General features: G+C 39.5%; 1 protein-coding gene across 6 annotated transcripts in view; it reads left to right on the top strand.

The window, feature by feature from the left end:
- Window positions 1-27,854, top strand: part of LOC114463175 (inositol 1,4,5-trisphosphate receptor type 1) — a 115,290-nt gene that overhangs the window by 24,025 nt on the left and 63,411 nt on the right. For all 6 annotated transcript variants that reach the window (XM_028446504.1, XM_028446506.1, XM_028446507.1 and 3 more), the window contains exons 4-17: window positions 3,919-4,028; window positions 6,858-6,944; window positions 7,213-7,371; window positions 10,513-10,611; window positions 11,390-11,473; window positions 11,644-11,790; window positions 11,878-11,973; window positions 16,307-16,351; window positions 18,258-18,412; window positions 19,146-19,245; window positions 22,287-22,447; window positions 24,794-24,935; window positions 25,042-25,200; window positions 27,622-27,794. In XM_028446504.1, coding sequence (XP_028302305.1) covers window positions 3,919-4,028; window positions 6,858-6,944; window positions 7,213-7,371; window positions 10,513-10,611; window positions 11,390-11,473; window positions 11,644-11,790; window positions 11,878-11,973; window positions 16,307-16,351; window positions 18,258-18,412; window positions 19,146-19,245; window positions 22,287-22,447; window positions 24,794-24,935; window positions 25,042-25,200; window positions 27,622-27,794 — 1,717 coding nt within the window. The remainder of the gene's footprint in view (window positions 1-3,918; window positions 4,029-6,857; window positions 6,945-7,212; window positions 7,372-10,512; window positions 10,612-11,389; window positions 11,474-11,643; window positions 11,791-11,877; window positions 11,974-16,306; window positions 16,352-18,257; window positions 18,413-19,145; window positions 19,246-22,286; window positions 22,448-24,793; window positions 24,936-25,041; window positions 25,201-27,621; window positions 27,795-27,854) is intronic.

The raw sequence follows: 27,854 nt of genomic DNA, 5'->3' as shown, positions 1-27,854 counted from the left end.
GGTAAAAGAAATCTACAAAACATTTTTTGATTGAACATATACCAACACAACATATTCATCAGCCTGAAACTGTGAATTACAACTATCTACAACTTTAATGGGATGGGTGAGGTTGAGAGGATGGACAGAACTCTGCAATGTTTGGCTGAATTTGAGAGCGCCTCGGTCTTAAATCTTCCTCAACGTAAAGTCTTGTTCCGTATTTTGTTTTCATGTTTGTCAAAGCTGAAAATCCACTTTCACACAAGTACATGGTAGCAGAGGGCATCAAGCATGTTTGGCTAGCGCAAAGCAATGTAGCTCTCGCCATATTTTTGCTTTTTGTAATTGAGATTGTTTGTCTTTCACCATTAGAGGGTAGTCTTATATGGCCAATCAATGTGTAATTTGTAGCAACACATGGAAGCTCCTGACTGCTGCTTCAATGTTGTCACGCTGTTATTAATTTTTTTTTCACGTACCCCCATGACAATTTGTGTTCCCCAATTTGGGAACTTAGGGCTTATACGATTAGTGAAGTATACATGTGACATTTCCATTTGCTCAGTAACAGAGATTGTTTCATGTTGTTGAAAATTGTCAGTTTAAGCATCAACTCATGCAACATTTGCTTTTTTGCCTAAAATTGCCTGGCCCCAACCATTGCTGCTCAGCAGCTATAAATAAATTAAATTAGGGCTTGATTAAAATCTATGGAATTATAAATTAGACTTGCTTCAGAAGACATCCAATCATTGACATTTATGAACACTTTTATTGTGGCTGCTCAATTAATTGAAATTTGATTATGATTTTGATTATTACACCCAACGATTACAAAAATAACAGAATCTAGAAAAAACAATTATTGAAAAAAATAAAATAAATAAAAACAAACCCACTATTTTGGACATCAACAAATAATAAAGCTTGGCATACACATGTTATTAATACTAACTTTGAGTTGTTTAACTTTAATCCATGCATATGCAAGCTCCTCCCCTCTGCCCCGCCCTTCTCTAAACCAAAGCTCGCTCGGAAAGGTGTTGCTAGTGGTCTTGAAACATAGCAGGAGAAACGCAATAAAAACGCTTGGTAACCAAGTGGCAAGTCAAATTCTCTTCTATGGGAACACTTAGGGTTTGATGATGAAGATCTAGTGCAAAGACACGTCACGTGCAACAAGTGTTTTGTTTTGTACAAAAGTGAACGTACTTGATTTTAGTGTTATTTACTGTTAGAAAACTGACTGTGTCTGCTTCTATCTTCATGTGTAGATTCAGGATTAGGATGGATAACTCCAATGTGTTCACGGATTCTTTTTTTCTCTCTCTCTGTGTTAATGCATTTCACATTCTTTCCTCTCTTTCTTTCTCTGTGTCTTCCTCGTTTCTCTCACACTTCCTGCCCTTGTTTTTCTAATCGTATTTTTGGGGCAGACTAAAGTAAACCATATCTGATGAGAGGAGGCCAGGGGAAGATTTAGGAGATAGAAGCCGTTAAAGTCTGAAGGAGCGAATGGTGTGTGAAATGGTTCAAGGAATTCAGCGAGGAGGAGGAGGCGGAGGAGGAGGAAGGTGGCCAATTATTGAGTGGGGAAGATGGGGAGTCCCCACCCTCTTCTCCCTCTTGTATCATCCCACTCCCCTTCTCTGGGCCGGCCTTTTTTGGTCATGTTACTGTAGCTAAAGCAGAAGGAGAGAGAATCACAGAGAGGGTGAAGGATGGGTCGATTGTTCTTATTTTCTTCTCCTTTCAGGAGAAAACTGAGGTCTCAGAAGAGGTGAAGTAAGAGGAAAGCCAGAGCTCAGGGGGAGGAGTCGGGAGTGGGCAATAGTCCAACTCTAGTGATATTCGCTCAATTTAAACAAAGCTATAGTTATTACAGCTTTTGTAGCGCGCAGCAAAAAGAGGAACTACGGTGAAAGAGGAAGTCTGTGTATTCTGTAACTACATGCAAATAAAAAGAGGAGCAGTTAAAATCAAGCAGACTTTCACCAGACCCTGAAAACAGTCACACAGACTGTACATGCAGAGAGAGGGGGGGGGGTGGGGGGGATGAGGGGGGATATATGTGTTGCTCTGAGATACTGCTCAACATCAACATGTGCACATGATACTGCACACATAGTATTCTCCTTCAGAAAGCCATACATGAGTTACATTTTAAATGGGGTTATTTGTTTCCTATGGGCCTTGTTCAAACATGCAGATGAAAACTCTTTGTTTGTTTGTTTGTTTGTTTACCATATCCAAGTTATTTCTGGAGCTGCTGTTTCCTTGTTCATGGTTGCAACTTCCTGCATAATAAATTAGCCCAAACAAACAGTTCACAGATCAGTGTTTTTCAACCTTGGGATCAAGGCCCCATGTAGGGTCACCTGAAGTTTAAGTGGGGTCGTCTGAAATGTCTAGTAATTAATAATAATAATTTAAAAAAACTGATTTTTTTTTTTGTAGATTTTAAAATATTGTTATTTTACAATTAAAACACACACAAAATAACTGTATTATACACTCTGACTTTGTCAAATATAAATCTAGTATAATAGCAATAACAATAATTACTAAATTATTTGCATTTCTTGAAGAAAATGCAAGTGAGGATGCAGGTGCTGGCTCGTATAGCACTGCATTAGCTTAACATTAGCTAGCATTAACCTAGCATTAGTCTAGCGTTAGCATTAGCCTAGAATTAGCATTAGCATTAGCCCAACATTAGTAATAGCTTAGTATTGGTATTAACCTAGCATTGTCTAAGCATTAAACTAGCAATACTTTCACTTTGTCAAATCTAAATCTAGTTAATAATAATAGTAGTAGTAGTAATAATAATAATAATAGTAAAATGTGCTATAAAATTATCGGAGCTGGCAAAACTCTGTATTTGTAATACAGTATAACAAACCTCTTCAAAAACAAATTATAGAAAAAAAATCTTTAGGGTTAAAAGATATTCTTGATATTAAAATAATAATAATACCTTTGATTTTATATAGTGTTTATCATAGACACTCAAAGCACTTTACAGAATTAAGGCATTATTCTTTTACTCCACACTTAGTGGTGGTAAGCTACTATTGTAGCCACAGCTGCCATGGGGCAGACTGACGGAAGCGAGGCTGCCATAGTGCGTCATCGGCCACTTCCACTATCCACCAACACTTGAACACTACATTCATATTAGGCAATGTGGGTGAAGTGTCTTGCCCAAGCACTGTGGCACCTGGAATTCTCAGTGGTCTCCCATCCAACTACTAACCAGGCCCAGACCTGCTTAGCTTCCGAGATCTAACGAGATCGGGCAATGACAGGCTGGTCAAAGTAAAGTGATGCGCATTGTGTGCATCACTTTACATAAGGATGATTGAAAATGTTGGATTTTATGTTTTGGCAACACAGTGTGATTACATGTGATAGCATACAGTAGGGACTTGCAGCTCAGAACTCTGTGTCCTCAGTTCCAAAACAAAACTATCAAATATAACCAGTGTTTGTATGTTAGTGCAGGAGTTCAAAAGTGTCTCACAGACCAGTTTTCATTAAGTCAATGACAAAGCCCGCCCCCCCAAATAAGAAATATTGTATTGCTTTTATTTTGAAGGGGGTGCATTTATAGAGTAGGATGACTTTGTATGGTTACAAATAGGTACATTATGATGTATACCTTCACTTTATTGTTGATAAAAGTAAATTGTCTGACCTTACCAGTAATCTTTTAAAATGCACATTTTTAGTTTATTTTTTCCAGTTTTTGAATAATTAGAATAAACTGGTATTATGGGAGGTTTCTCACTCCTAAGGCCATAATAACTGTGAACCAGTGCACATGTGCATTAGCGTTATAAGGCTTTTATGCACCCTGATCAGTTTTCCTCTGTGTGCTCTGCTGTATGTGGAGATGGATTGCAATCCCTCTGTCTCTCTGTCTCTGTGCAGACTGTCTTTTCCGACTGTGCCCCATGAACCGCTACTCAGCCCAGAAGCAGTTTTGGAAAGCGGCGAAGCCTGGAGGGAACACGGACACGGTGTTGCTCAACAAGCTGCACGTAAGACAAGTGATGACTGATTAGCCTGACAGCAGCCAACACAAAGTCCTCCTCAGGGCACTCAGGACACGAGCTCAAACCCACTTGGAGATGGTGATGAAAGAAGTTTCTATGATAGGGAAACTTCAACCCTCATACGGTCCTCATAATCTTTATACATGTCTTTGTCCTCCCGGGCAAAATCACCCGCCTTCACTAATAGAACAAGTACTCATTCAATGGCAGAAGCACATGTAGGACAGTGTGCATTTTAAGAATCTTAGCAATTATATTTTTATCACATCTGCAGCATACAGTGGGTTTTTTTACGGTCCTTTGGTGGGTTTACTTGGCCCAACTGGATCCTCAGGATCTTCTGTCTACATGGCCATACAAACAGGATCTGCACACAGTATTTCAAATGCACTAAAACTAACTAACTAATGAAAATCTGACTGTGATTTATACAAAATTCATGTCATTTTGACCCGAGGACCATTAAAGTAACAATTTTCTATACAGCTCACTTTTTCTAATAATAAGTTCTAGGAAAAGTCACAGAATGTTATTAATATTACTTATTATTGAAGGGAATGTTCAATGTAGTTAAACATGGAACTGGATAATTTTAAACCTATAGGATCACACAATGTTTAATGGTTTAGAGCAGCGGTCACCAACCTTTTTGAAACTGAGATCTTTTCATCGGTGCTTAGTCATACAAAGGGCTACCAGTTTGATTGGGGGGGAATGTTGAACATCGAGTATGACAAATAAAGCATGACTTTATTATTACAGTTCTAAAATGTGGGATTCCACATTTTATGTTGCCTTTATTAATTTTTTTAAAAAAAATTTTCAAACTTTTTTAGCTTCTTCAATAGTTACTTTTATTTTATTTATTTTTTTTGACCCATTTTTCTTTTCATTTAGGTGCCTGAAAAGTTTAGTTCTTCAAAGTAGGGCTGACGGAAAAAGTTTGAGAATAGCTGAATTATGTAATGTTTAAAAACAAAAATCAACTTACAGATATTAATTACATTTTCGCACTTTGAACTAATGACCTACAGCATTTTTATCATCATTATTATGTTGCATTATGTTGTGTATAGCAATCGGAAACAGATCAAACGACTGTCGAGCCAGCACAACACATGCACGTGTTCTGTAATGACGTGACTACAGTGGCCTGTAGGCTCATATCATGACACATTTAATGAACAAACTCTTTAAATATTTTAATCCAACTTTGCCATGGCACTGTACCATGTTTTCATCTGGTGTCAGTGGGAACACGCATTGCATGCTGGCACCAGTGTATTTTAATCTGCGACCTGGAGTGAGTTTTGCAGATGTGCATTAGTGAGGTGTGTGTTCTGTGTTTGTTCTTAATAAAGTTGAGGCCAGAAAACGAAGAGTTTTATGAGTCCCGAATGACCACCAGAGACGGTGCTTTAAGCAATGAATATTCCTCTTTACGCATGCGCAGTGAGAGTATGTATACCAACAATGTCACCTATGACCCCTGGATGCCCCGGTGGAGGTTTACATCTTCAGGTGTCACTCCAGGGCACTTTCCTACGGAATCTTCTCGCGTGCATACAAGGATTCTGAGTGACAAAGAGCTCTGGCGGTCATTCAGGATTCATAGAACCATACTTACATTTGTAACTCTTCCTTCTATTTCATCCATGCTGACCTCCAGAGGCTGTGCTTTAAGCACTGAATTATTTATAGCAGAAAAGTCACGAAGAATCCTGCTTACCACCTTTCAGCGTGTAGGGTCAGAGGACTCTGGCCGAAGGACCACAGCCAATGGATGGGGTGTGGCCACATTCACAATGTAGAATCTGGAGAAAGTGCCCGGCAATGCCCATGAGGCCACGGCACAGATGTCCTCCAGGGGCACTCCCCTCAGGGCAGCCCATGACTTGGCAGCACTCCTGGTAGAGTGGCACCGTACACCAGATGAGAGGACACGGTTACTTGCTCGATAAGAATGGGCAATCACATCGACAATCCAGTGGGACAGGCGCTGTTTGGAGACAGCACCACCCCTGTTCGGACCACCATAATAGAGAAAAATCTGATCAGACCCCCGAAAGCCTACAGTACAGAGGTTGTTAATGGGTGAAGCAACCGCTATCCAAATACTCACCGTCGCCCCTGGAGGGCGAATGCTTGCTTCTCCGACCTACCACGCTTGTGGAGCTATTAGCGACGGCAGCTGTATGCACAATCTTTCAGCAAAATGCTCGCAAGAATTAAAAAAGGAAAGTGCCTTTGAGTGACACCTGAAGATATAAACTTCCTCCGGGTCATCCAGGGGTTACGGGTGACATTGTTGGTATACATACTCGCACTGCGCATGCGTGAAGGGGAATATTCAGCGCTTAAAGCACCGCCTCTGGCGATCAGCACGGATGAAATAGAACGCTGATTCACAGAGATAGGTTGAACCAAACAGGTCGGTATCTTTTATAGCTCATAGGACTGGAATTAAATCAAACGCAAATCAAGATAACAAAACTTATTCTTCGTCTCTTGTTTGAATCTGTTTATGACTTCACTGTAATTTTCTGCAACTTTGTCAAATGTCTCATGCAGAATCACTGGCTTTCAGCACTGACTGCACACAGGAAACAAGCAACACAGTTTTATTCTGTAAATGCAAAGAGAATGAGCTCATTTTGTTTTTAAATTCATTTAATGTACTTTATCATATCAACAGCAGTCTTACCTTTGCTTAATATACCGTATTTACCTTTTTATGATCAAGATATCATATACCTGGTGCCAGTTAGCCCTAAATCTCCCTGTGACACATTGGTTGTCTCTTCTGCTTCCCAGCATGCAGCAGACTTGGAGAAGAAACAAAATGACTCAGAGAACAAAAAGCTGTTTGGAACAGTGATCCAGTATGGGAATGTCATTCAGGTTGGTTGGTGATCTTATTTTTATTTTTTATTTTTAAAGCATTGTTTTTGTACTAGTGAACATGTTGTCTTTTTCACCTTGAAGGTATTAGAATAGACCATTTGCACAGATTTATATCAAAGCCACATCTGTATACGCTACACAATTGTTTACCTATTATTTCAGTCTGCTGTTGTTTGTGGAGAAATACAGGCTTTTCTACCCCTTATCACATCCCACTGTTTAAACCGTTAGTGTAACATGTACTGTTTATTGTATCTGTTTATAGCTTCTTCACTTAAAGAGCAACAAATACCTGACAGTGAATAAACGGCTGCCGGCACTGCTGGAGAAGAACGCCATGAGAGTGATGTTGGACACGGCTGGAAACGAGGGCTCCTGGTTCTACATCCAGCCTTTCTACAAACTTCGCTCCATTGGGGACAGCGTGAGTTACCTCCACCTGTTACTCATGTTTTTGTCACAAAACCTGATTATAACTACCCTATTGCCAAACGAGGTAGAATGACAAAAATATAAAAACAATTTTGACCTGATACCATTTCTACCAAGACAATTATGATTTGTCAGATTTGGGTTTTCACTGATATTAGGAACCTATTGATGCAAACAGAGCAGCTGTATTTCTATAGAAACAGTTTTGGTCATATTGTATTAAATTACTTTTATACAAGGTTTACACATGTTTCTTTTATTTCATTTTTTTTTTTGCTTATCTCGTTTTCCTTGAGAGGAAATCTTGCACAATTGGAACTTCATTTACTGTATTTTCCACAAAGGCATCTTTATAAAATAAAAGTTTTGTCAAAATGTACAATTTTTTTTTTTTTTTTTTTTTTTTAATAAAATAACATCAATGAATTAAATTCAAAATTTAAAAATAACATTCTCAGGCTCTAAGTATAGCTACATTTATGAACTCTAAACCTGAGAAAAAAACTGGCATTCAATGCTGTTTTGGCACGCTACATTATGTTTAATCTGATTGGTTGGCTATGATGTGATGCATTTGATTGTCTGATTATTACATTTCTTGTAGTTTCACAATGTCCGTTGATTATTTTAAAACAAAAAATAATCATTTACTCCGTAACGGTTGGGTGTAGAAACTATACCGGTAATTACTTTACGTCTTTTAAAATGTACTTAAAGGTATTGTAGACGATGTTTAGCTTCCGGGTGGATCATCAAGACTATTGGTCCTCCTAATTGTCAATCATGTTTACGAAAGGCCGTCGTACGTGCTCGTGCCCGGTGCGCACCGGGTCCTTTGAAAATGGATTTTCACTTACCGGTGGCGAGTCTGACATAGTGGGAAAAGTGCACATCTTCTTTTGTAAGGTAAGCTTGTATGACCGATGTCCACACCAACTTGTAAACAGAGCTGTGCACGAGGAAAACGGGGCTCGTGCACGCTCTCCTGCACACGTAGGCGTGTTGCGCATGCGTTTTTTTTTTCAAAATGTGGAGAGGGCGTTTCTTTTTTAAACATCGTTCACAATACCTTTAAGTACAAGTAAAATGACTGATTTAGAAATATACCAAACTAAAAGCAGCATGAGTACTTGTAATTTGTTACTTTCACCTCTGGTGGACAGTTATTAAAAGGGGTTAGTTGTTGTGAAAGGGCGGGACGTGATGCTAAATCAGCCAATTAATTGGAAGTAAAAAAAAAAAAAAAAGAATTGTGATAGCAAAAATAGCACTAAAACTTAATATTTTAATAATTTAAATTAGTAGGTATTAGTAAAGGTATTAGTTGATTATTTATTATTTCCTTTAATATTTACTATTTGATATAATTAATATATCAAATCATACATGGCTATTGAACCGCTCTTAGTCGGACCCGTCACCTGGGACCTGTTTGCCTTGGGAGACCCTACCAGGGACATTAAGCCCCCGACAACATAGCTCCCAGGATCATTCGGGTACTCAAACCCCTCCACCACGTTAAGGTGGCGGTTCATGGAGGAGTTAAGTCATTCGGGAGGGGCTCAAAGTAGAGTCGCTGCTCCTCCGCATCGAGAAGAGCCAGATGAGGTGGCTCGGGCACCTAATTAGGATGCCCCCTGAACGCCTCCCTAGTGAGGCGTTCAGGGCACGTCCCTCTGGAAGGAGGCCCCGGGGAAGACTGGCCTGGGAACGTCTCGGGGTCCCCCCGGAAGAGCTGGAGGAAGTGGCCGGGGAGAGGGAAGTCTGTGCCACCCTACTGAGGATGCTGCCCCCGCGACCCGGAAACGGCTAAGCGGGAGAAGATGGATGGATGGATGGATGATTTAATTAATGGTAAATGAATTTTGTAGTAGTTGTGAGGCTGCTTTACTGCAGGGCATCTGTTGGATCTCCTGCTATCCTGGGCTTGGTCTGAGGCCAACATCTGATATCCCAGATCCCTAAGCTCTCTTTGGCATCAGCAGGAAGTCATGGGTCGTTTCCTTAGAACAACTCCAGTAGATGCCAGGCTTCCCCGTTAAGCTCCTCTCAAAGTTGCTATAATGAGAGGCCTAAGCAGCCGCTTTAAGACACAAAGATATTTAAAGTTGCTCCTGAGCAGCGGAGAGGAGACGATGATGGATATTTAGGTGGAGGTGGATGATGACCTCGGACACTTGTTGGTCCTAAAACATCATCATACAGGCAGGTTATTGGGCTAACTCAGACTTTGCTTTTTGGAAGATGCCACATTTATCAACACATGCTCAGGGGGAATATACATTACCTTAACACGTCGCAAATACAGGTCAAAATGCATTTTTTTCACTCGTTCACTCCTTCTCAGATACAGCAGCATGTCACAAGTGTCATATACCGTATGAAAGCTTAGAATCTTACATTTTTAACCAAATAAACCATTCTAAGACACAACCATCACAGCAAACACAGTCAATTACTTTGTCAAACTCGGAAACAAAAAAATGGCAACATAAACAAGCCCACCTCCTCACCTTTAAAGCAGTGCCACGCCTTACTGAATCCATATATGTCATCATCAAAAGTGGTCTCAAATTCTTCCTAAGACATTCAAAAATTCAATGAATCCCCACATTTTGTCAAAAACGCAGTAAAACTGCTGTAAATTTTTTTTAAATGTAACGTCTGATTTACAAGAGAAAAGCACCTCTGTGATAATTTTTACTTTTTTTGCTTTGTGAAGTTGACCATGTCATTAAAGATATTTAGATTAAATGGCATCACGGCTCTACCGGTTTGATTGACACCTCATTTTAGTCAATGCGACCCAGTATGACTAAACTACAGGCTTTAATGTCCAACCAGCGTCAGCCGTCCAGAAAAGACCAACCTAACTTGCTGGCCTCAAAACTTTCAACCTTCCTTTTACCTTTCCCACATCAAAAAGTTTCAAATAGAAACAGTACCATTAATGGGCAGTAAACTAATTACAGATATTTCAGAATAATACCTAGTCCTCATTCCCTTCCCTAGAAATAAACATCAACGCTGGTTGTTATTCAAGTTATTTCTTATTTTCTTTATTTAAAATCCTCACCTTTTTTGTAGTTTAACAGTTTTTTTTTTGTTGCTGAAATATTTTGTGTGACTCCAGGTGGTGATCGGGGACAAAGTGGTGCTGAACCCAGTAAACGCTGGTCAGCCGCTACACGCCAGTGCACACCAGCTTGTGGATAACCCAGGATGCAATGAGGTTTGTCTCATTATGGATCGCTTGGTGTTTCTGACTAAGCTTAAAGCTGCATTTGGACTGTTTTTTGTTTGTTTGTTTTTTTTATTTGTTCCTGCCACATTTTTCATTGAGCTTTTAGGAGCTTATTATTACTTTTGTTTTGGAGTATTTTATTAGACAAATCAGTGGAGCATTAAGTTCTTAGTAGGTTTTACAAAGCATGTCTGCCTCACAGCAAAAAGATCCTGAGTTGAAGCCCCTGTATCTTTTCTCTGTGGAGTTTGCATGTTCTCTGAGTACTCCAATTTTCTCTCACAATCCCAAAAAACAAAACCAGGTTGGTTTTTAGGTTGACTGGATTCACTAAATTGGCCATTTTCTGTGTAATTGTCTGCTCTGTGATGGACTCGTGCCCAGTCCTGGTTGTAACCCGCCCTAGCACTTGTTGGGAGCTGGACATTGGCACCAGCAGACCCCTGTGGTCCTGAACAGGGATATGTGGGTCAGAAGATGAATGAGTGAATTTGACAGAGCGAGAAAAGCTGGGCACTGAAGTCGTGCATGTGATTAGATTTACTAATATTCATTATTCCCTTTCAACAAAACACTAAATAAATAACAAACACTTATTATTTTCCACCCTAATAACAACAGGTTACAGGGTGAAAGAGGGCTCTTGGTGTGCTTGTCTACATTTAGTTCCCTTTGAAAACCTTGCACTGCCTCTTTAACTGTATTGCTGTTGCCTTGCGCCCACTGCTGCAGTTCCACCTCCATTCACTGATTGTTTGTTTTTCAGGTGAACTCAGTGAACTGTAACACCAGCTGGAAGATTGTGTTATTCATGAAATGGAGCGACAACCAGGAGATTGTCCTTAAAGGGGTTTGTCATGGAGCTGGTTTAAATAATTCTGTTTTTATGACATCATAAGGCTTCGCATTATTGCTTGAACTGTTGAATGAGAGGATTTGTTTTTTTTCCATTTATATAATATAAATCTGAACTGTTGAGACTGGTGTGCATCTCTGACGTTGTTATATCGTTGTTTTCAGGGGGATGTTGTTCGGTTATTTCATGCAGAGCAGGAGAAGTTCCTCACATGTGACGATCACAGGAAGAAACAATATGTTTTCCTTCGCACCACAGGAAGACAGTCAGCTACCTCTGCAACCAGCAGCAAAGCCCTATGGGAAATAGAGGTGAGGTTGATAGGACCTGACCTGAGGGTTCTCATCTAACACCTTCTTTCTTAAGCATCCTTTTACATCATCATGTTCTGATTTTAGGTGGTGCAGCATGATCCGTGTCGAGGGGGCGCTGGGTACTGGAACAGCCTGTTTAGGTTCAAACACTTGGCCACTGGACACTACCTGGCTGCAGAGGTCAGTTTACTGCACAGCCTGGGATCTGCACAAATGTATTCTGGAACCAGGTGAACATAACAGGAAAACATAGTTCATCTTTTCCATTTCATCATATATTAATCTTCATTACCTACATTTTTCCAGTTCAGGGTTTATTGGTGCTTATCCCAGCTCCACACCCTGGACCTGACAACAGTGCATTCATCACATAGCGACAGAAAACGAGAGTTACGTATGTAACTACAGTTCTATGAATTCTGGATGACCGCCAGAGGTGGTGCTTAAAGCACTGGATGTTCCATCTTGTGCATGCGCAGGTCGAGTAATTATATTAACAAAGTCACCTGTGACCCCTGGATGACCCAGAGAGTCTATAGCTACCGGTGTCATCAGGAGATCTGTTCCTGCTAAAATCTGCTCGCGAGGACACAAGGGTCCTGAGTGACACGATGCTCTCGCGGTCATCCAGGATTCATAGAACCGTAGTTACATATGTAACTCTCGCTCTATTTCATCCTTACTGACAGCCAGCCATATGCTGGACACCAGTAACGTTCACCCTGTAGAAACGTCCAAGGTGCATGATCAGGACCAAGTAGCCACAGCACAGATGTCCTGCAGGGGAACGCCCCTCAAGGCGGCCCATGATGCAGCCATGCCACTAGTAGAATGGCACTTTATGCCCAGAGGCACCGGGATGCTCAGTGCACTATAGGCATACTGAATGACCTCCACTACCGAGTGAGAGTCTCTGTTTAGAGTGCGGTCCCCCTTCTACAGCCTCCATGGCAGATGAAAAGGCTGTCTGTCGTTCGTAGGCTCGATGTCGCCTCCATGTAAGCCTTAAGCGCCGGGGCACAGCACTGTTGATGGCTCGCACTTCCCCCCAAAGGAGCCCGGAGGACTGAAGGCAGCCAACTTGATAGGCTGGTTCACATGATGAGGGAGCAACCACTTGGGCAAAAATGAAGGATTTGGCCTGAGACTCACCCCAGAGCCATCAGCCTTCCAGTGCAGACATGCCTGACAGAGCATACAGCTCCCCCACACGTTTTGCAAGAAGAAAGGCTGTCTTAAGAGACAGCCACTTTAAATCAGTGTGTCCCAGTGGCTCAAAAGGTGGCTGAGAAAGGGACTGAAGGACAACTTGAAACTCTCATGATGGCGACTCATAGACCCAACACGGTCTGAGTCTCTGAGTCACTTTCAGAAACTGCTTGACCAGATAATGTGATCCCACTGACTGGCCGAGATAGCAGCCAAATACAGTCTGAGTGTGGAATTAGTCCTGTTTTTGTCAAAAATGGACTGCAGGATACGCAGTATTGCCACCACTTAACATTTTTGTTGTGAGAGTCACACCACTCCACAAATAGCTTCCACCTGTTAGCTTAAGCGCCCTGGTGGATGGTGCTCGACAGTTTAAAATCGTGTGGGCAACTGCCCCAAAAGTGGCTCCACAACTATAGGGGCCACAAGAACAGCTTCAGACGACCCGTACTCGAGTGCCATATGTGTTCGTTGACCTGGAACAGGAGGTCTTTTCTCTCTGGAAGATGCCACGGTGTCCCCTGCAGGAGTTTGAGCAACAGCGGGAACCACGGTCTTCCTGGCCAGCATGGGGCCATCAGAAGCAAGCAGAGACTACCCTGCTGGACCATTGCTGGTATAAGGGAGAGTGAAGGAAATGTATAATGTAGGCTGTCTGGCCAGGTGTGCGCCAGGGCGTCCTGCCCCTGGAGGCTGGTCTCTCTCAGAGAGAACCAGAGAGGGCAGTGAGTTGTTGCCTCTGAGGCAAAGAGGTCCACTGCTGCTCTGCCAAATGTGACCCATAACACAGCCACCGCCTCCGGCGGAAGTGTCCACTCCCCGGATGGAGCCTTCTGACGGGAGAGGAGATCCGCGGCAGTGTTCCCGAGACCAGGAACATGCAAGCCCTCGTGAGGAGTCGGTGTGCCACCCGCAGACACGTCAGAGATCTGGTGCCACCCTGGTGGATGATGTGGTACATGGCTGAGGTATTTTCTGACCGGACGAGAAAATGCCAATCTTTTATAACAGAGCAAAAGTGGCAGAGCGCCAGGAATACAGCCTGAAGTTCCAACACATTTATGTGCACCTGCTTCTGTTGGGCACACCCCAACCCACAAGAGAAGCGTCCTTCTCGACAATCTCCCGGCGGGAGGCTACCCTCCCCAAGGTTACACCCGACAGTAAGTATTCTCTCTCCCTCCACGGTCGGAGGGTAAGGAGACACTGGGTAGACACCCTGACCACCTTGTGCCGGTGGCAGCTGGGATCTAAATGCAGGCTGTTCATCCATACCTGAAAGGTGCGGAGTGTTAGAAGACCCAGTGGTACGACCATGGATGCCGAGGCCAACATCCCCATGAGTCGCAGTCTACCGCTGAGTCTGAAGGACATCTGCTACACGCAGCATATGCAAGGGGAGAACTTTGAGAACCGGTTCAACCCCCTCAAGTCCAGGATCGGGCAAAATCCGCCCTCCATTTTGGGTACAAGGACTCGATGGCACCCTTCCCTAGAAGGGTGACATTGAGTTAGTGAAGGGGCAGTTTCCAATCCGGTCTCACAGCCTCATTCGGGGAAACTATCAGTGCTGCAATGCCAGGCTCAAGTGGAGCTAGCTCCAAGCCATAGCTACCAGCATCATGCATGGCTGCCAGAGCCCTGCCAACGCTTGTGTGATGGGAGAGAACCCTTGAATCAGGCCAGCATCTGCGGAGCTCCGCAATGTTGTTAGCGCAGTTGTCAGAGCAGTTGTTAGCCAGAGAATCAACCTTCCTTGCCTTCCGAGGAGGATCGCCGGATCGCCATAGATAATTATTATATTGATAATAATTATATTAATGATATATCATTAATAATTTTATTAATGATATATCATTAATAATGATATATCATTAATAATGATATTAATTATATATCATTAATAATTATATTAATAACCGCAGAGCTGAAGCGGCTTCAATGAATGATCTTCACTCAGGCCAGCAAGCGCACTGGCCTGGAGTGATCAAACTGTGCTCTTAGTGAATCTAACTGGAGCAACACCTGACAAACCGCAGCGTGCATACTGCCGTTAGCGGGAGAGAGAGATAGAGAGAGAGAGCAGCGCTGAGGCAAATGCAGCTGCTCAGCGTACACACTGTCAAAACACTGGCTGCCGCTTAGCAGCAGCGTGCCGGGAGGCCCATGTTGGCCTCACACCAGCGAATCCACCGGTCAGGGTAACCACAACGGTGCTAGCAGATCAGCATAGCAACAAAGCAGAGTAACCATAGCTGTTTACTTACTGAAGAATACAGCGGCATAGCCACACGGCTCCCGAGTCTGAACCGGCACACAATCTCAAGGCAAATCACCCTGCAGATGACAATAAAGTGTACTTTACTCCGCAATCGCGAGAAGATAGAAAGAATATATCACCTGATGACACCGGTCGATATAGACTCTCCTTGCGTAGGCTTTCTGGTATAAGTCATCCAGTGCTTTAAGCACCGCCTCTTGCGGTTAGTAAGGATGAAATAGAGCGAGAGAAACGTATGTAACTACAGTTCTATGAATCCTGGATGACCGCTAGAACATCCTGTCACTCAGGACCCTTGTGTTCTCGAGAGTAGATTTTGGCAGGAACAGATCTCCTGATAATTACTCGACCTCCGCATGTGCGAGATGGAACATCCTGTGCTTTAAGCAGTAAATGCAGAAAATGACCAAAACAGCAAAAATACACTAAAAGACTCCGAAAAACATACAACTTTATTGGAAAATAAACAAAAAGGTCACAAAAATGCACAAAATGATGACAAATATACACAAAAAAGTTTAAAAATAAACAAAATAACAACAAACAGTTTAATGATGCCAAAAACAGACAAAACAACAAATTTAAACAAAATTACTCCATAAACACACAAAATAACAACAAAAACCCATACAAAAGGAGAAAAAATACCTGATACTATAGGAGAAATACACAAAAGGACTCCAAAAAAAATGAATAAAATAATGGCAAATATTCACAAAAATAAGTAAAATAAATACATAAAAATAAACAAAACGACAACAAAAATAAAGAAAAATGAGTCCAAAAACACAAAACAACAAAATTTGCTGCATGTAGGGTTAACTTATAAATATAATGACAACATGTTTGCACAGATTTCTAAATCTTGCAGTTTAGTTGTCAACGTGTGGTTATGACCGTCACTAGGAGTAAATTATACATACACGTATTCTCCCAATTCTCACTAACAATCTAATAATTTCACATTTTCTATAAAAGGAATGATCTGATGAACGGTTTTAAAATGTAATGATTTTGCAGGTGAACCCAGAGTATGAAGAGGAGTGCCTGGAGTCACGTGCTTCAGTAAGTTAACTATATTTAAGATTCCTTTATGTCACAATGACATCATTGGTGTTGATTTTTTTGCAGGGCGGTCATAACTTGTAGGTTGTGGACCCATTTCCAATCATGTTGTTCTTTTATTTTGAAAGGGCCTGAATTTTGCAGCAGATTGCTGAATATGCATTAAATTGGGTACTTTTAAAATAGACTATATATTGAAATACAATTTTACATTTGTTTTGTCTTTTGAACTGCTGTCATTCCTTATTTTAAAAAAAATATTATCAATTTTTAGATTAAAACTACTGCCTACAGTGTAAACATTTGTTATTTTGAAAATTTGTGGGCTCCAAAAAAACAATTGAGCACATCAGGTGCAGAGGACATGGGACGATAAACGTCTTTAATTTGTTTAAATAAATGTCAAAGAATCAAAAAACTTTTTCCCCAGGAGTTCAATGTTTACTGCTCCTTCTCGTTCTTGCAGTAAGTGACTGTAATAACCCTTTGATACCAGCAGAGGGCAGCCACCTACTATCACTGCATCCTGTTTAAATAATGGCACCTCTGTGCTGGTCCACAGCTCACTGAATGTAAACAAAGTCTCTTCATCTGCTGCCAGGACTGACAAGAGCTGAGGAGGTGTTCAATTGGCTTTGTTTTTGTTTAATTTTGATGTATTTATCCAAGGCTTTTAGCTGTTCTTCATTAAACCGTACTTTTATAAACTTAAACAGCGAGCTTTATTATAGTACTAGAGGTTTAGCCAGGAAATGTTCATCATAAGTTCTCATGAAGCAGCTGAGGGTACAAAGTAACTGCGCCATCTTACCGCCTTCCAGTCTTGGTAGTGACTCAACCATTTCAGAGGACTTTTCCTCCTCTGAATCACTATAATTCCCTCTCTGTTTCCTCCGCTGGGACGGCCGGTCGCTTCGGTCCTGCAGAGCAATCTGCAGCACCTCCTGTGTGTGATGCTTCCATCGGAAGTCACATTAAAAGCGCCAGATATGTTCAAACTCTTCAGTAGCTCCAACGCACATCCTCGTGTAACCTGCAGTAATTATTAAAAATAATATTAAATGGAATGTGGAGGAAAATATTATAAAAATATAGAAAAAAGTCAAATTATCCAGAAAGAAGGTTGGAGCGAATGCAAATCACAACTGTACTATGTCACATTTGAAAATAATTTTTAAGGTGTGTGATTATTAGTATTCTTCTAACACAGGCAGGCATTGTAAGTTTTTTTCATAACCTGTACTTAACCTAAAGCTGATATCCGGAGTTTCTGAGAAATCTATGTTTATGTATCATTCTTTTGAAATTCGAAAAACTACCTAACTAGTCTTTTGCTATGGTCTACTGCCAGTGGTCATTCATATACAATAATGTATATAAGTCCCTCCTTTGTCCTATAGACCCCTATACAAATGGGTGTGCCCAGCCAATAGGCATCGACTTCCTGTTTTTAAGACTGTCAATCCAAGTGAATGTGGAACTGTGCACGGAAACAAGTATCTGAATTTATTTATTGATTCATTGTATTTCATTTCACAAGCAACAAAAACAACAACAAAACAAACAAACGAAAAATAACAGCAACAACAAAAGCAAAATAATTAAATAAGCAGGACAATACAGACGGATTGTATCTTGAAGTACATGCTGCAAATAGATACTGTATATTGCTGAAAAAAGAAAAAAAAAGGACCAAAATGCTTGATGATAAACAGAGGAAATACAGGAGTGAAAGTCAACCTGACATGAGTAAAATAATATAACAGTGATGATTTCTATACATCAGTAAACATTTCAGTTCATATACAGTATTCACCAATATCTGTATCTGGATTTAGTTTCATTGTGTTTCTTAAAGTCTGTTCATTTGTAATCTAACTGGATTCATTTTCTTTTTCTCCTCCAGCTTGACTCAGAGCAGGAAACCTTACGAGCCCGACTGAGAAATGTCCAGGACAAGGTCCTGTACACCCTCGTGTCTGTTCCAGATGGGAATGACATCTCCTCCATATTTGAGCTGGACCCGACCACGTTAAGAGGCGGAGACTCGTTAGTGCCCAGGTGGGGATGTCAATGAACCCTTTTAGTCTCTGGGTGTTACGGTATAGACTGTATATAAATAATCACCTAATGGATTTTTCTCTAAAAACTACACAAAATAATATGAAGTAACAGTGGATTTAATTCAGTGTGTGTGTTGGTGCAGCTTTACACATAAAGTACATGAGGTTTTAACCAGTTTGCTTTGAAAAGAAGGTTTTAATCTAATATGGGAGTGAGTGTAGACGTTTTGTATACTGTTGTTCAGGGTTGGGGTCAATTACATTTTTTGGTTCGAATTACGTTCTCAATTATCCATGTTCAATTACAATTCAATTACGATTACAGTGACCAGCATATTTTTCAATTGCATTTAAATTACAATTATTTTGTATCCTCTGAAGACCATTTGCAATTACATTCTCAATTACTAAAGTTCTATTCCAAATAATCACAATTACTGAGCCTGAAATAAATAACTAAATACAAGTTAACCTCCCTCTTGTGTTAGCTTTCTGTTAGCATCTCTTATGATAACGGGTCCTTATGATTGACAATTTTTATTGAATTTTCCTGACACTTACAAAGGCAATTATCAATTATCAGTTACGATTTCATTACAATTACGACCACAACAGATTTTTCAATTACATTTTCAATCAGAATTCTGCGATAATTGTAACTGATTATTAATTACGCGATTACAATTATAATTGACCCAAATCCGTCAGTGAGTATTTTTTTGTCGTTGCAGGAACTCGTATGTACGCCTCAGACACTTGTGCACCAACACGTGGGTTCACAGCACCAACCAACCCATCGACAAAGAGGAGGAGAAGCCCGTCATGCTGCGTGTGAGAGAACGGCTGTGATCAAAGACGATCATTTAAAATGTCATTACTTATTGATCTCTGATAATTAGGAACAATCAATGGCTATACAGTGGATACGGAAAGTATTCACAGCGCTTCATCATGTTACAGCCTTATTCCGAAAGGGATTAAATTCACTTTTTTCCTCAAAATTCTACACATAATACCCCATAATGACAACTTAAAAACGTTTGTTTGAGATTTTTGGCAAATTTATTAAAAATAAAAAAACAAAGAAATCACTTGTACATAAATATTCACAGCCTTTGAGATCAAGCTCAAAATTGAGCTGAGGTGCATTCTGTTTCCACTGATCATCCTTGAGATGTTTCTACAGCCTAATTGGAGTCCACCTGTGGTAAATTCAGTTGATTGGACATGATTTGGAAAGGCACACACCTGTCTATATAAGGTGCCACAGTTAACAGTGTATGTCAGACCACAAAACAAGCATGAAGTCGAAGGAATTGTCTGTAGACCTCCGAGACAGGTACAGGTCTGGGAAAGGGTACAGAAAAATTTCTGCTGCTTTAAAGGTCCCATTGAGCACAGTGGCCTCCATCATCCGTAAATGGAAGAAGTTTAGAATCACCAGGACTCTTCCTAGAGCTGACCGTCCATCTAAACTGAGTGATTGGAGAAGAAGGGCTTTAGTGAGGGAGGTGACCCGATGGTCACTCTGACAGAGCTCCAGGGTTCCTCTGTGGAGAGAGGAGAACCTTCCAGCAGGACGACCATCGCTGCAGCACTCCACCAATCAGGCCTGTATGGTAGAGTGGCCAGACGGAAGCCACTCCTTAGTAAAAGGCACATGGCAGCCCGCCTGGAGTTTGCCAAAAGGCACCCGAAACACTCTCAGACTATGAGAAACAAAATTCTCTGGTCTGATTTGACAAAGATTGAACTCTTTGGCGTGAATGCCAAGCGTTTTGTTTGGAGGACACCAGGCACCGCTCATTACCTGGCCAATACCATCCCTACAGTGAAGCATGGTGGTGGCAGCATCATGCTGTGGGGATGTTTTTCAGCAGCAGGAGCCGGTAGACTAGTCAAGATTGAGGGAAAAATGAATGCAGTAATGTATAGAAACATCCTGGAAGAAAACCTGGTCCAGAGCGCTCTTGACCTCAGACTGTGGCGACGGTTTATCTTTCAACAGGACAACGACCCTAAGCACACAGCCAAGATATTGAAGGAGTGGCTTCAGGACAACTCTGTAAATGTCCTAGAGTGGTTCAGCCAGAGCCCATACTTGAATCCCATTGAACATCTCTGGAAGGATCTGAAAATGGCTGTGCACCAATGCTCCCCATCCAACCTGATGGTGCTCGAGAGGTTCTGTAAAGAGGAATGGGCCAAAGTGGCCACAGATAGATGTGCCAAGCTTGTGGCTTTATATTTCAAAAGACTTGAGGCCGTAATTGCTGCCAAAGGTGCCACAACAAAGTACTGAGCAAAGGCTGTGAATACTTATGTACATGTTATATTTTCATTCTTTATTTCTAATAAATTTGCAAACATTTAAAAAAAAATGTTTTTCATGTTGTCATTATGGGGTATTGTGTGTAGAATTTTGAGGAAAAAAATGAATTGAATCCCTTTTGGAATAAGGGTGTAACATGATGAAATGTGGGAAAAGCGAACCGCTGTGAATACTTCCTGTATGCACTGTAACATTTATCAGAAATCTTAACATGGTAGCTCATTTTTTACCCTCAAACATATTAGAATTTAAGCTGTTTCGTAATAATGTGTGTTCTATTTCATAATATTTTGTGAGATGTCTCACTATGGGATGCATCCTCCATCTACAGCCCTCAGAAGCAATTTCTCAATCTGCCAATCCTGATTGGCTGGTGAAACGTGTCCGTCCACCAGGGACACTCCCACCTCCTATAAAAGGAGTAGGCGAACAGACACCCTTCATTCAAAAGAAGCAAGAAACCACCGAGCAAGAAGGGTTGTCTGGTGAGACATCTCACTCATATTACTCATAGAAACAGGGTTATGTAAATAACCTAAGGTTCTATTTCAAAGTATTTCGTGAGATGTCTCACTATGTTATATGGTAGCCCCCGTATTGTAGACATGCTTGTTGAGCGGAGACCAGCCCACAGGGCAGAAGTCTGTACCTATCAGGGGTGGAAACGTCCAGCATGTAAAAGTGGACAAACGTGAGGGGCGAGGTCCAACTCGCTGCCGCACAGATGTCCTGGACAGATTATGTTGAGGTCATGTAAATAATCTAAAGTTAAAACCAGAGTTGGGATCATTTATAATTGTAATTGCATAATTGATCATTAATGACAATTATGGTGTTATTGTAATTGTAATTGAAAACATCTGTTGCTGTTGTAATCATAATTGAATTGTAATTGTGTTCAGATAATTGACTTTGTAATTGTAATTGGCATGGAAATCCTTTAAAAACTACAATTTCATTAAAACGCAACCCTGGTGAACCATGTTAGAGTTCTATAGCTTACACATATGTAGTTGATATCTATTAAAATATGTTTCATATCAAGTTTTCCCACTACAATTCAGTTCTCTTGAGTATATACATTTAATTTTTTTTATTTATTTTTTTTTAAGTAATTGAAATTGAGGGCTAAACTGACAGACACCAAAGACATTAACACCAATATTTTCATTGATTAGGAAGCGTAACAAGAAAACCAGGAGATGGGAAATAAATTGGATGAAAGCTAATATTCCGTAGTGTATTTTAGAGCTGATTTTAGATGTTATTAAAGGCTCAGTAATTGTGATTAATTTACTTCAAAATGTAGTAATTGAGAATGTAATTGTAATTGACTTTCAGTTGAAAAACTGTAATTGTGATTTTAATTGCATTTGGAAAAATACTGGTCACCGTAATCATAATTTAGTTGTAACTGAACATGGATAATTGAAGATGTAATTGTAATTGAAAAATGTAATTGACCCCAACCCTGGTTAAAACTAAGTATGGCATATAGTGGAAGGAAGTGGAAGTACTGTTTATTTTTACCTGATTACAGATCGGCACATCTGCACTCAAAGAGGACAAAGAAGCGTTCGCCATCGTCCCAGTGTCTCCTGCTGAAGTCAGAGACCTTGACTTTGCCAACGATGCCAGTAAAGTTCTGGCTTCAATTGCGGGAAAGCTGGAGAAAGGCACAATCACACAGAATGAGCGGAGGTACAAACGTGTGCAGGGTTACCTGTTTTTTAACTGGAATAATTAGGGTCAGTGTATGAAAAACAAAAAAACGATTGGTTATTTGATATTTGAAAATTGAAAAACTGAAATGAATTTCAAGACATATTTTTTTTTATCAGGGACAAGAATGGATAAACAAACATTAAAAAATCGGTTGATTTTTAATTTTTCTTAATAAAACCAGAAAACAAAAATACCAAAAAAAACCACATTATGATGAAACCAGAAGTTGTTGGTTTTGTTTAGTTTTTTTCAAATAAAGAGCACATATATGAGGACACTGTTTTTTTTTCTGGCACTAAAATGTATGTATTATCTCTATATTTTCCCAGCTGTTGTCCAAATGTCTTTGGAACAGTAGTCTGAAATCATTTTGGAAATGGCAAAACAAGGCTTGTCATCTGCACAGAAAATGGTTTAATATAAGTTATACACACATAAATGTATTATGTTGAAATATGGGATTTGTCTTTGTAGTAAGATTTTAACTGACTAATACAAATACAGATTTTGTTCATTTATATAATTGATAATCGTCCTAAACACACATAGTTACGAGTTAAAGTTGCTCAAGATTCCTTGTCTTCATCAGTGAGTTGCATTGAACCATTTTCTGTGTAAAATCTCCTCACACCTGCTGACAAACCCCGTCCACTGACACTTGGGTGCAATATATTAGCAGTGATTTCTGCAGATGACAAACCTTGTTTTGCCATTTCAAAAATCATTTCGTACTATGGTTGCAAAGACATAACCCAACCTTAACCCTTTAAACAGCAGGGAAAAATACAGATAATTCATATATTTTGGTACCAGAAAAACAGCAGTGTCCTCATATTAGTGCTTTTATTATGAAAAAAAAGAAACTACTTCCGGTCTCACCATAATGAAAAGTGGACATTTTGTTTTGTTTTTGGTATTTCTGTTCTTTTGTTTTTAGAAACAAAAATTGAAAATCAACCTATTTTTAAATGTTTGTTTATCCCTTCTTGATCCTATTGCCTCAAACTAACGTTGTTTGCAGATGACACAACCATTCTATGCTCAGGCAAAGACATTAAAACTCTAAAAGAGTCAACAAATGAAGAACTATCAAAAATTCAAACATGGTTAGATGTAAATAAACTAGCCCTAAACGTCAGTAAAACAAAATTCATCAAATTTGGAAAGAGAAAAATAACAGGAGATATAACACTGAAAATGAACATGGAAATAATAGAACAAGTAAAATAATATAGGGTACTAGGAGTTTGGATGGACGAGAAGCTGACCTGGAAAAAACATATACAAATAGTTAAAAACAGAGTTGCCAAAAGCAGTTACATCCTATGGAAGCTTCAACAAATCCTATATACCAAATCACTTAAAACAATCTATTCTTCACTCATAGCATCGCACTTAAATTACTGCTCCGAAATATGGGGTAATAACTACAAAACGTATCTTGAACCACTATTTAAACTACAAAAAAAAGCTATAAGAATTTTACATAAAGCACCACACAACGCACACACAAACAAATTATTCGAGAAGGCAAAATACCTAAAACTGCAAGAAATAATACACTACAACACACAAATACACGCATTTAGGGCTTCATCTAAAAAACTACCACATCAAATACAAAAACGTTTCACATACAATCAAAACTTCTACGACTTCAGACAAAATAATGTGTTCAGACCAGACAGGGTCAAATCGAACGTTGGCAAACACAGTACTGTGTATAGAGCCATGAACCTCTGGAATAGCCTTGATGCAGAGACACAACAATCCGTAAATCTGAAAGGATTTAAGGAGAAAACATGGAGGATATTTCTACACGCATACAGATCTCAAGTCAACTCTTCATAGAACTATACAGCGACGACATGGAACTAATGATGAAATTATGAAGAAGATGAGAATGTTTGACAAGGGAAGAAACGAGGTTTTGATGTAAAATTATCTGTGTTCAAATCAGGGGACGGATCTGGATAAGCATAATGCTTTTTTCCGTCGCCCTTTCCGGCATGCAAAAGGACAAAAAAAAAAAACAAAAAAAAAACCAATGATGTGATTCTGCTCTGAATGTCAAAATGAATTTCTGCGATTGCAACCATGTCGGAAATGAACTGAATAAATAAATAAATAAATATTTCTTAAATATGCCTTAAATTTAGATTTTTGTTTTGCCATTTGAAAACATAAATCAAATAACCAATCATCTTTTGTTTTTGGATTTCCTTTTCTGAACGGAAAATTGAAAGACCAAAACATACACTGACTAATGAGATTCCATGTGGTCAGTTTTTATATATTTATTATTTTTGTATGATTGATCAGGGCCGTCACCAAACTTCTGGAGGATTTGGTGTTTTTTGTGGTGGACATACCCAACAATGGACAGGATGTTCTGGAGATCATGGTTAACAAACCTAACAGGGAACGACAGAAGCTCATGAGAGAGCAGAATATCCTCAAACAGGTAATGTGTAGAAGACACCCAGCATCTTGTGTGTTATCATCACACCAGTGCATCATGTCTTCAGCTTCATGGCTCCACTTCTTCATAACATTGTTGTTGTGTTTAGATCTTCAAGCTGCTGCAGGCTCCTTTCACCGACAGCGGAGACGGGCCCATGTTGCGGCTGGAGGAGCTGGCTGACCAACGCCACGCCCCCTTCAGACACATCTGCCGTCTGTGCTACCGGGTGTTACGTCACTCTCAGCAGGATTACCGCAAGAACCAGGTATAGAAAACACGTCCAAACCAAACTGTCTCGAAGCCTTTCAGTCCTCGCCAAAGCAAAACACATCCTGGATCACAATTCACTCCATAGTTATATTATTTTATTTAGTTTTGCACATATTAGTCTTTCCCTACTGTTTATATTTTTTCTAGTTGATTGTTATTAGTTAATGTTTACATTGATAGAGAAAATACCTTCTCAATGAAGACAATACAGTGTATTGAATTCTATACAGTTAATATTTCTATAGAGTAATGTTTGATTTAATTTGACTTGATTTATATTGATCATGTAAATGGCAACTTAAAAACAGTTTAAAATAAAATAAAATCAAGAAATAACAATAAAACAGTATCTTGCATCTTCAAATTCTTACGCACCTCACTTTGTATGAACACAATATTTTATAAAGAAGTTTTTTTTTTTTAGTTAATGTATTTAAAAGGCTACAAAAAGTAACTTGAATTTGAAAACACATGATCATGTGATCAACACATGCTAATTGCTCACTTCTTGCCACACATAAAACATTCATATTTAACCTGCACATTGGTGGTTAGATGAATCTGTCCCCACACAATTAAAATCTCTATTTTCTTCCAGATTAGTGTTTTTGTTGGTTTAGTTATTTACCAGGGATTTAAAACCTAAGGTTAGACACAGGTGTAGGAAAGTTGATGGTCTGTAGATGTTGCAGGAGGTGAAGTAGGAAGGTGCTGGATCATTGTACAACGTGATTTATTTTTAGGTTAACAAATTGTTATATTATGATTTTATTCGTCATTAATTATTAATAACAACTCTTCATTTCAATATGTTGTTCAAAGCTATAGGGAGCCATTGCAAAAGAGTCATAGAGCTACATTAGGCCCCAGAGCCGCAGGTTGCAGACCACTGCTGTAGTCTGAAACTTTAAAATTTGGTGACCTTGTGGAATTCAAAACAGCACAGATTTTATACAGAGTAAGAAATAATCTACGCCCAGAAAACTTCCAAAACATGTTCTTCCAAATAGAGAAGAGTTAGAAATTAAGGGGAAAGTTACATTTAAAGGTTTTAAGTGTCCGAACAACTTTGAAGAGTTTTTGTATGTCAATTTATGGAGCAAAACTATAAAACAGAATGAATGTGGAGCTAAAACAATGTTCAAACATGATTTAGTTTAAAAACAGGTATGAGAAGTGATTTTCACAAGGTACAGGAATGAATCTGATCACTAATCACCAGTTGTTTTTACTCTTCTGATGATTAGCTATGGACTATTTGTGAATATGTAGATTGTTGGTTTAATGATATATGGGAATTTAATTATATTATTAGTTGTACTTAAAAAAGAAAAATTGGTAGTGATAAAAGGGGAAGGATTAATTAAGTTTTTTAAAACTTCTTTCTACTCCTTTTTGCACGTGTATGTTAACAAGTGTTTGTGGATCATATCAATGGTCTATTTCTGCTGTTGTAATAAATAATTTTGTAATTCTTTGTGTTCTAAATCAATCATTGAATAGATAGAGAAGCATTTATTTGTCATTATTTTGTGATGAATAATGTTGTTTTATAGGTCTATAAGTTTAATTGTACTTAAGTCTGACTAAAAGCTTGTTTTACTCACCTATATGTCTTTTTAACCCAGTGTAGTGTATGTAATTCCTAAGACCTGCCTGTTCTTTTTTTAATGTGACTTATCATAAAATCAGCTCAAAATATGCTTATCTTCTACTTGTTCTTGCCTGTAGGGGGCAGTAGAGCTCAATCTGGGGTATTTTATTCTTTAGCTTTTCATTACTCTGAAGTTATTGGTTAAACTATGCCAAATGTAATACATTTAAAACTAAATTTTTTTCTTTTGTGTCTGGGTATTTTATTTTGAAAAGGCATTGATTCCTTATGGAAGCTGCCAAATTGTGTTCATGTATCACTGTAATGTTCCTGGTCACGTTTATGCACTAAAACGCAAGGAGTAATACTGATGATACGTGAACTCTGATTGGCTGAACTCTCCAAAATGGCGATGCCTACAGTTGATATAAATGACTCCTGCCTTAAATTAATAATGAAGTTTTAGACCAATCAAGTGTATTCATGTCATAGATTGAGTATTGCTTTAATACAATGCAAAGTACACCAGGGTTGTCAAATTCTATTAATTAGTAATCTTATCAACCATCTTGGCAATCCACCTTTAACAGTATATTATTCTGCAGGACACAGTGGTCTCTGTAATGGGCCTAGTTTGGTCCCCGGGCCTTGTGTTTGACACGTGCTCTGATACAGTGGGCTGATAACAACTAAAAACCAGTTGTTATTTAGGAATCATATTACATTTGAGCAAAACAACCAATTGTTGGCACATTGTGTAGTTATGTACTTTTATCATACAATCCTTTTTATGTGTTAAATATGTCCGTTTGTGTTGCGCAGGAGTATATAGCCAAACAGTTTCGCTTCATGCAGAAACAGATCGGTTATGACGTTCTAGCTGAGGACACGATCACAGCGCTGCTCCACAACAACCGCAAACTGCTGGAGAAACACATCACAGCTGCAGAGATCGACACCTTCGTTAGCCTGGTGCGCAAGAACCGTGAGCCCAGGTGTGTACTTTGGTGTTTTAAAAGCTTTTTTTTTTTTGGTCAGGTGTTGTCATCATTTAA

The sequence above is a fragment of the Gouania willdenowi genome, chromosome 5 (genome assembly GCF_900634775.1).
Source record: "Gouania willdenowi chromosome 5, fGouWil2.1, whole genome shotgun sequence".
Lineage (NCBI taxonomy): Eukaryota > Metazoa > Chordata > Actinopteri > Blenniiformes > Gobiesocidae > Gouania > Gouania willdenowi.
Note: the sequence above shows the minus strand (reverse complement) of the source record. Positions and strands in the feature narration are given on the sequence as shown.